Genomic DNA, 10,060 nt, shown 5'->3' with positions numbered 1-10,060 from the left:
GTTTACCTTTTTCTTGCTATATTTTTTTCCGGTACGATTTTGGCCCAACAAATGCATCCGCAAATCAACATAAATGACCTTTGTGAGCTGTATTTATATATAAATAGCACCTTATTCTCACGTAACAGTGAGGAGTACACAAAAATAATTCCCAGACAGGCCAGTGACCCCCCCGTTACTCATATACAGTACACTCATGTAAACACATGGTACTTTTCTTCTCAGCCTCAGACTCAACACAGCCATGGCTATTTCTGCTCCTCAGACTGATAGCTCCTACTGAACATCATTGATTTTACGGGAAGCCCTGTTTACAGGCTGAGTGCCATCGACCTGAGGTGACTTTTTGCCTCCCGTTGCTGGAGCAGCGTTGAGCCTTTAGGTCTACATTAGCTACATTGTCGAAATTACTGTGTTAATAAAGGAAAATAACTGCATGAACTTCATTTCGTGCTTCCATGATGGTTTACAGTTTCCGTCTGACGACACACGAGCACAACGTGGCAGTCTTTGATTTTTAGAGGTGAGGTTCAGATTTCCTTTGACTTTTTTTAATGAAGTTAGTTTATTAATCCTGCATGAATTTAAATTACGAAATAAATATTTTCAGAATATGTTGATCGCTTTTGGAAAACCTTTGGAAGTTTTCACCATTCAGGCTCACAACTAGACGCCACATTCAGATATAGCGCTGTAGCAGCAGGATGCTATACTAGCTATAGGGTACGGTTGCCTTATGGCCTAACATTTGTAGTGGGACGCTGGAATGTACAATTTCATCGATAAAAGCAGAATTTATTAAACCTTGTAGCCATCAGCGTGGATTCAAGTTTAGGAGCACAATGCATGCATGCCATTATTGCATTTAATTGGAACAAACCTGGGAGATAAACCCGTGCCTCAGTCTGCCTCGGGACTACAATGGTTCCCCCATCAATGAGCACGTCCCCAGTGCAACATCAAAGGCCCTCTCTTGCTTTATCAATAAGAACCCTTCCTTCCCACATCTTCCTGTAACTTGCTTAGCGCTCTCGCCATTGATTTTCCAATAAGCGCCCCTTACCCTGCGGTGGCTGGCCAGGCTCCGATGGCTCAGGAACCAGACGCACACATGCAGGTAACATCACTGAAATACAAATGAAAATCAGCCGGGGAGTATTGTTAGGGGTGTTCCAGGCCTATTCGGGAACCATCTGAAAGAGGGGTTCTCTTACTCTGGCATGTGGGAGCGGGGGTCAGAGCTTCACCACTCCCATAACGCGGTGGTGTTCTCAGCTAATGCTGAGACTGAGCTAATTCCCCTAGGAAACCCTGGAGAGCAGGGTCCTCTGGAGGTAAAACTAGGCCTTCAGGCAGGTGATCAGGGATGCTTATAATCAGATGGTTCCTTAGACTTTAATTCCTCCCTCAGTTGGCTGGTAAATCCCACCTAATGAAAAGAACCATAACTGGAAACTTATCTCATTTTCCATCCTTGCCCAAAACCACCCAGACCACAGCTTTGACAGAGTGAAGGTTGTTTCCCAGGGTTCATATATATACATGTGTGTGTATGTACATGTGTGTGTGTGTGTGTGTGTGTGTGTGTGGAGTGAGCGAAGGGGAAGTGAAGCTGTGGAGAACAGGCGACGTTAGTGTCTGCAGCCTGGATCCATGCATGGACACGCTCTTCTTCAGATCAGCAGAGGAATCTGGCCTTCTCTTCCTGCTGATTATCTTATATTGTCAGCTAAAGCGTGTTTTGGCTGCGGACAGCGTGCTTATTGTCAGGCCGCCGAGCCCGCATTCATTATGCAAGACAAAGGCGAGAGCCACCGCGACCCCCTCTTCTGTGCTGCGTTGGTGCCAGTATGCAACAGAGAACTGCGACCTCGTTCCCAGTCAGCCTGGGTCATCTTCCATAAAGCATTCAGTCGCCACTCCATCATTAGTTTTTCATATTGAGATGTCAAACTCCTCCACTTTCCCCTTTATCATCTCTTTGTTTTCCAGACTTGTGTAGTACCTCCCAGAGATTAAAACTCTTCCTAATTTAAAGAGGTGTCATTGAGCCGAGCAGACCTCGGAGAGACGCAGCGTCGTATCGGCCGGTCCATCGGCGACGCGCCGACTCCAGCCAATCCCGTTGCTCATCAGTAACCGCTGCAGCTTATTGGATTACACCATCTTGATTTTAAAGGACAATCCTGTTTTCCGTTTGGCAAACACAACGACTGGCTCGGACCTCTCGCGCTGATCAAGAGTCATCGTGTTAGCCTGTCTGCTGCTAATTGCTTCAGGTATCTTGCGGCGATAATGGGAATGGATGGTGGACGTGGCGACCGCGGCGGCGTGCAGCGGTTCCCTTCTTTCCTTAGTCTGAAGAGACTTTTGTAAAGGAGGCTGGATTTCGTTTGAACCAACTGCCTTTGAATGTGTCGGCCTACTGTTCCTCAGGCTTGTTTTTAACAGCCACTGGAGCCTGAAGCCGGGGCTGATGGGAAGATTACGAGGAAACGTCGTGAATAGCATACGGGATCCACGGAAGACACGTTTTCATTTTGCTTCTGTGCCTTCATTTTGTTCGGTTTCTCCACGTGTTTAAGCCTGAAGGATCGCTGTCTCTTTGACATGTGGCACATTTTCTCTTAGCATTCGCTCGCGCTGCCTCCAGTCCATTTGTGTGAAATGGCTGTTGAGCTCATGGCTTCTTATTAATGGAGTAGATAATAAATACAGACCAGTAGGGCTGGTATCCCCTCACTCACTGTGGCAGCCTTCTCTAAATCATGTCTGGCTCTATAGAGCAATCTTGATAATAAGCCAGCCAGTCTAATATCTTTCATTCTATTTCCAAAGCAAGGGAGGGGTCACAGAGGTTAGCGGCAGTGTGTAAACAAAAGGGGCTTTTCATAATGACAGAAAATATCCATCCCCAGGTATTTATGACAATAACATCAACATTATCTCTGCCACCACATTTATATTTTGTGAATCAAACCCATTGCTTTATCATTACAGCTCTCCAGTTATTTATTGCTCCTTTGTTCACCGGGTGTCATCTCGTCCGTTCTTGTTCATCCTGAAGTCGGGAGGCGCTTTAACCGGGGGTCCGTTGTTCGTCATAGTTAAAGTGCGTGAAAGCTTAAGAGGTCTCAGGTATGTTGGGTGAGAGCAAGCCTCATCAGACATTCATGAAGTGGCAGACAGACATGATCAATCTCTGCGCTCCCTCAGTGGTTAATACGCCGGGCTGTGGGGGAAGGCTCCATTCTGATCACAGCACAAATTTGCATCCTTAAGTAAATAAGTAAATAAATCAAGTGCAAGCAGCAAATGTGCTAATCAGCCGGGACACGACTGTGAGCTTGGTGCCGGGAAACTTTGCTCATGTAATATTCAGCAGCGCTGGGTTAAAGGGCAGCCTAGAGTTATTGGTTTCAGCCCGATTGCCCCCTTTAATCAATGTTGGCTGCATCCCTTTAATAAAATTATTAGCTCAGCAGTATCTTGCGCTATCATTTTATCTCTCGCACGCTCTAAATTGCAGCCTGTGTTGGGGCCTCTCAGATGCTCGGGGCATGGCCAGCTCCCGAAAGCTCAGCTCCCATTTATTATTTCAGAGGCGGAGGACGGCCGTGCATGGAGGTTATTGAATGCAGGATCCAAACACAGCTGCAGTCAAGTCCCAGCCCAGCTGATGCGTTCTGGGTCCACGCAAACCCTGGTTTTTCTTTCTCTCCATGCAGTTTACATCCATCTATATTGATTACACACACACACACACACACACACACACACTCACATCCTGTAACTCGATGACATTGAAATGATGGCGATGCCTTTTAAAAATAGCCTATTTTAGATGTCATTTTGTCTTTTTTAGTTATGTAAATGTGCTGATGGGTGGCTTCTCGCCGTTTTAATTATCTCACAAGGAATCTGTTTGATCCATTAAGTTAGCCTGTTTCTCCTTTTTTTTCTCCCCTGGCTGCAAGTTAATTAAAAACGGATGTAGGATTTGTGGAATATAAGATTAGGGGTGTTGTTTTGAAGGTGCAGATAAAAGATGGTACCTTTCTGATATGGCAGGAAGATGAATCGTTGAAGCCTTATTAGTGTCTGTCTCAGGTATTGTTTTAAGTACCTAATCTTGCGTAATGAGCATAGTGTCATTTTCCCAATTATATCTCCGACTTTTGTCTGTCACCTGCAGTAAAATCCATTTGGTTTTCTTCTTTTCGGAATTCTCCTATACATATACCTTTTTCACTCAGGATGAAAGGCTCCAGACCCGCTGATAACTCCTGGCTTCAGTGTAAATTATACTACCCCGATAATACCTTACTGCCATTAAAAATAATATTATCTATACAGTGCTGAAAACGAAGCCCCAATTATCTTAGCACCCAAAGACTAAACTTTCCTTCAGCCGGTACCACCAAAATAATGATCCTAACTTTGGCATTTAATGATACGTTTGCCAATAAAATGTTGTATCTTTTCCCTTGGTTTGGTAAATAACGTAATTACAGAACTGACATTTTCTTCTCCAATTTTGTGTCCCTCCAGGCCTGGATGCGATGAACGCCTCATGTAGGCATCAGCATGGACAGCTGTGAGTCTCCTGTGGTTTCTGGGACAGACGATGGGCTAGGCTCCTCCCAGCAGCAGCAAGTACCACAGCCCTGGAACGATCACTCTAGCTCACAGGTCCCTTGTACCAACCAGGCCTCTTCCCTGGACCCCCTGTCTCTTTCTGTTCCTTACCCCACTCAGTCCCAAAATCCCAGTGCACTGCATGACGGGGTGAGAGAGCTACAATCCCAGCAGCAGCAGCTTAATCAGACGTCTCCCCAGGTCCAGCGTGACGGCTCTGGAACAGGCCAGCTGCGTTCCAGAAGAGACGGTCTCCAGGACGGAGAACGAGAGGCAGCGAGCTGTGGAGAAGAGGAAGAATCCGAGGACTTGGATGACATGGAGATCGACAGCTGTTTTCCAAGTCTTCAACCCTTTCCTGGGGTGCCCATGACTTCAGGAGGAGGGGGCATGCCTACTCTTTTGAGGCACCAGCCCATGCAACAGCAGGGAGCGCCTGAGAGCGGAAGTGATGAAGGAGAGGATGAAGAGGAAGAGGACATCAGTGATGTAGAGAACCTGACTGGAGAAATAGTTTACCAGCCGGACGGCTCGGCTTACATTGTAGAGAGCCTTAGTCAGTTGATCCAAAGTGGTGGGAGCGTGGTACCGGGCCTGCTTCCCACAAACTCTTTCACCAGTGGAGGGAAAGTGGGGGAACCAGCCGGGGCTTCATCCGCAGTCTACCCTCAGATCATCAACACATTTCACATAGCCTCTTCCTTCGGGAAGTGGTTTGGAAATTCAGATCAAGGTTTCCCCAATACCTCAACCATGGCAGGACTCAGCCCTGTTCTGCACAGTTACCGTGTCTTCGACGTTCGGCACAAAAGCAACAAGGATTACCTAAACAGCGATGGGTCTGCCAAGAAGTCCTGTGTATCCAAAGACGTTCCCAACAATGTGGATTTTTCCAAATTCGATGGGCTTGCCCTGTATGGTAAGGGGAAGCCCATCCTCATGTGTTTTCTCTGCAAGCTATCCTTTGGCTATGCGCGTTCTTTTGCCACCCATGCCGTCCATGATCACCATATTACACTGTGTGAGGATGAGAGGCAGCTGCTGGGGGAAAAACAAGCGTCTGCCATCATCCAGGGCATCGGGAAGGACAAAGAGCCCCTTATCAGTTTCCTGGAACCAAAAACTAAGAGCACTTCTCTGCCACCAACCCTGCACCCTATTAATTCTGGCCAGAGCTTCTATGGCACGTTTAGTGGTGTTCATCTGGAGCCAGAAAGCAGCAACGGGGGCAGCGAGGCCCTCCTGAACAAAGACTCTGACTCTGGCCTCCAGCAACAGCAGCAGCAGCAACAAACCCCGCTCAGCTCGGTGCTCTCTGTCGGAGGACTGAGCGTTCCCAAAGCATCCACTCTTACCTCATCATCAGGCTCGGCCAAAGACTCCGGTGCCCTGCCCAAACAGGGAGCGAGAACTGAGAAGCCTGTTGGGAAAGAGCTGTCATGCAAGGGAAGTGACGGGGACAAAGATGGACAGGAACAGAAAACCCACCTCTTAAGCCACCTGATGGGCTCGGAGGAAGAGGCGGAACTGCTATTAGGGGGGGAGGAGGAGGAGGTGGAGGCTAAAACTGCTGCAGTATCCTGTAGTGGCAACGGTAGCAGTGGTGGAGGGGAAGTAGGGGAACCAGCTGTCTCAAACCAAAGCATTTCCAAATCTCCTTTATTAATGCCTAGTAGCACTCTCCAGCCTTCTGCCTGCACCTCTGCAGTCAATTCCACACTAAACAGCAAAGCCCCTACTTCCACCTCCTCGTCCGTCAAGAAAGAGAGTTCAGCTTCAGATGGTGGAGGGAGGACCTTGGAGCTCCCTCTGAGCTTTAATTGCCAGGGCCCGACCGTCCCCATGGCAATGGCAGCAGCCGCCATCAGAAGGAGTGAGGATGACGCTGCTGGCACATCCTCCTCACCTCTCTCCTCCAACGCTGCTGCTGACGAAAGTGCCAATCGAGATAGTGCCACAGCTCCAGAACCAAATGATTGCCCGGCAGAGGGAGAGGAGGAAAACGAAGCCCTTTTGCCCCATCACCATTTGCACCACCATCACCATCACCTCCACCCCCCAACTCATGGCCACTCCCACCCCCTCCCCGGGGTTTCCTGTGACATCACAGCCATAGGCGAGTGTTCACAGAACCATGGGTCCATCGGCAGTGGAAGCAGTGGAGTCGAATGCCCTAAATGTGACACTGTTTTGGGTTCATCGCGCTCCTTGGGTGGTCACATGACTATGATGCATTCGCGTAACTCATGCAAGACACTCAAATGTCCTAAATGCAACTGGCATTACAAGTACCAGCAGACCCTGGAGGCCCACATGAAGGAGAAACACCCGGAATCTGGAGGTTCCTGTATGTACTGCAGCAGCGGCCAGAGCCACCCCCGCCTGGCTCGTGGGGAGAGCTATACCTGTGGGTACAAGCCCTTCCGGTGCGAGGTACGTAGCCTAGCGCCCGAGCAGCTGCTGCTATCGATTTCTCGAGGCCGTACGTCTTCAAATGATTTTCTTAGAATGAACTGCAATTGGAGAGAAAATGTGTTGTGATTTCAGGTCTGCAATTATTCCACCACCACGAAGGGGAACCTGAGCATACACATGCAGTCGGATAAGCACCTGAACAACATGAAGACGCTGCAGAACGGCGGCTCCATCGCCGCCGCGCAGGAGCAGGTTTTCGGGCACGCTCCAGGGGGGGTGGTGTCGGTGCCGTCGGTGACCCAGGCCAGCAGCCACCACCCTCCCCACCACCACCCGACGCAGTCCTCCGCCCACATGTCCGGGCCGTGCGGGGCCCCCTCTCCGACCAAGCTGAAGAGCAAACCGACGTGGCGGTGCGAGATCTGCGACTACGAGACCAACGTGGCGCGGAACCTTCGCATCCACATGACCAGCGAGAAGCACATGCACAACATGATGCTGCTCCAGCAGAACGTGACGCAGATGCAGCACGGTCGCCTCGGCCTGGGGGCCATGCCTTCCCCCTCGGAGGCCGAGCTGTACCAGTATTACCTGACCCAGAACATGAGCCTTCCACCGGGCCTCAAGATCGACCCCGCTGGCGCCGAGGCCCAGTACCTGATGGGGAACTTTCACCTGGATCCCAACATAGCGGCGCTGGCTCCTGCGCTAGGTGAGCACCGGTTCGCCCCCACGACGCTCAGCAACGTTGTTAGCTGGCAAAAACCGATAAAGGGAAGTTTTATCGCGTTAGAAACCATCAATCCAGGCGTTCATATTTAGATAAAGACTGAAAAAGAATTTACATTTCTTTTCCAGTCAGACTTCGGTGATGGAAAAGGAACCCAGTCTGATTGATCATGTATAGGAGGGGAGTGTACGAGACACGTGGGGGTAAAGTGCAACAAGAGCTCTGCCTCCCAGAGCCGGGCTGCCCCAAGGTCGGCCTCCCGGGCCCATAAAAACTCCCCTAATGCAGAAAAGTCTGGGAGAAGAATGCGCTGTGCAGGAATAAATAAAAAAGGAGCCGCCGGAGTGAATTTAGTGTAAAGCCAGGCAGGGTCGAGTGTCCGTCGTCCGTCTGGGCGGGGGGGGGGGGGGGGGGGACTGAAGATCAGCTAGCAAAGGCAAGGAACTCTCTGGCGCCCTTTCCTTTTTTAACATTTATTTTTAAAGTCGCCCTTCGAGGACGTCGGTACTCTGTGGTCTCCCGGGGCACTGGGTCACCGTTTATTTCTATTTCCTCATTCCCCCGTAGCCTTGGCTCCAACAGGAAGAATCGCTTACGTGTCCACGTTGATGTAGAACCAGACTGGAGAAAAGGAAGTGGGAAAGTCAAAGCAAATTATACGTGGATGTATATATATTATTAGCATACATGCGTACACACACACAGCGTTGGCAGTGATGAATGGCCTGATGGTGCCAGTAGCACCAATCTTTAATGCAGTCGCAAATAACAATTAACATCAGCTTTAATCTTTTCCCGTCTCCGTTTGTGTTCCTTCTCATCTAGTAGGTGGGGAAATCCCAATGGACATGCGGCTCGGCGGTGGGCACTTAGTGTCTGAAGAACTGATGACCTTGGGAGAGAGCCTGTCCCAGACCAGCGACCCCTCCCTCAAGCTCTTTCAGTGTGCCGTCTGCAACCGTTTCACCACAGACAACCTGGACGTGCTGGGGATGCACATGGGAACGGAGCGCAGCCTCCCGGAGGAAGAGTGGCACGCCGTGGTGGGCGACTCCCACCAGTGCAAGCTGTGCCACTACACCACGCAGCTCAAGGCCAACTTCCAGCTGCACTGCAAGACGGACAAGCACGTCCAGAAGTACCAGCTGGTGGCCCACATCAAGGAAGGGGGCAAAGGCAACGAGTGGCGCCTGAAATGCGTGGCCATCGGCAACCCGGTGCACCTGAAGTGCAACGCGTGCGACTACTACACCAACAGCCTGGAGAAGCTGAGGATGCACACCGTCAACTCCCGGCACGAGGCCAGCCTCAAGGTCTACAAGGTGAGTCGGTCCCCCCGGCGTCCTCCACAGGCGAGTGACACCCACATGGTGTATCCTGCACATCCTTCCTGAGTGGGAGCGAATACATACGTTGGCACTATCAGGTACTGACAAGTTTGAGGAGACCGGGGTCTCCGTTTCATCTTGGGAACAGTAGTTTGGGGATTCTGCTCCGTAGTTTGTGGATTCTGCTCCGTAGTTTGTGGATTCTGCTCCGTAGTTTGTGGATTCCGCTCCGTAGTTTGTGGATTATGTTCTGTAGTTTGTGGATTCTGCTCCGTAGTTTGTGGATTCTGCTCCGTAGTTTGTGGATTCTGCTCCGTAGTTTGTGGATTCTGCTCCGTAGTTTGTGGATTCTGCTCCATAGTTTGTGGATTCTGCTCCATAGTTTGTGGATTCTGCTCCGTAGTTTGTGGATTCTGCTCCGTAGTTTGTGGATTCTGCTCCATAGTTTGTGGATTCTGCTCCATAGTTTGGGGATTCTGCTCCATAGTTTGGGGATTCTGCTCCGTAGTTTGTGGATTCTGCTCCATAGTTTGTGGATTCTGCTCCATAGTTTGTGGATTCTGCTCCATAGTTTGTGGATTCCGCTCCGTAGTTTGGGGATTCCGCTCCATAGTTTGGGGATTCTGCTCCGTAGTTTGTGGATTCCGCTCCGTAGTTTGTGCATTCTGCTCCATAGTTTGGGGATTCCGCTCCGTAGTTTGTGGATTCCGCTCTGTAGTTTGTGGATTCTGCTCCGTAGTTTGTGGATTCCGCTCCGTAGTTTGGGGATTCCGCTCCATAGTTTGGGGATTCTGCTCCGTAGTTTGTGGATTCCGCTCCGTAGTTTGTGGATTCTGCTCCATAGTTTGGGGATTCCGCTCCGTAGTTTGTGGATTCCGCTCTGTAGTTTGTGGATTCTGCTCCGTAGTTTGTGGATTCCGCTCCGTAGTTTGGGGATTCCGCTCCATAG

The 10,060-nt window shown here is 50.0% G+C and overlaps 1 protein-coding gene across 5 annotated transcripts in view; it reads left to right on the top strand.

Annotated features, from left to right (window-relative positions):
• zfhx3b (zinc finger homeobox 3b) overlaps nucleotides 1-10,060 on the top strand; it is a 170,162-nt gene that overhangs the window by 92,555 nt on the left and 67,547 nt on the right. For 4 of the 5 annotated variants that reach the window (XM_029846549.1, XM_029846548.1, XM_029846551.1 and 1 more), the window contains 3 exons: nucleotides 4,552-7,071; nucleotides 7,186-7,765; nucleotides 8,609-9,105. In XM_029846549.1, coding sequence (XP_029702409.1) covers nucleotides 4,588-7,071; nucleotides 7,186-7,765; nucleotides 8,609-9,105 — 3,561 coding nt within the window. In that variant the 5' untranslated portion in view covers nucleotides 4,552-4,587. The remainder of the gene's footprint in view (nucleotides 1-4,551; nucleotides 7,072-7,185; nucleotides 7,766-8,608; nucleotides 9,106-10,060) is intronic. The other variant, XM_029846550.1, reaches the window with a different exon arrangement.

This window comes from Takifugu rubripes, chromosome 13 (genome assembly GCF_901000725.2).
Source record: "Takifugu rubripes chromosome 13, fTakRub1.2, whole genome shotgun sequence".
NCBI lineage: Eukaryota > Metazoa > Chordata > Actinopteri > Tetraodontiformes > Tetraodontidae > Takifugu > Takifugu rubripes.
This window is presented reverse-complemented; position numbering and strand designations above follow the sequence as displayed.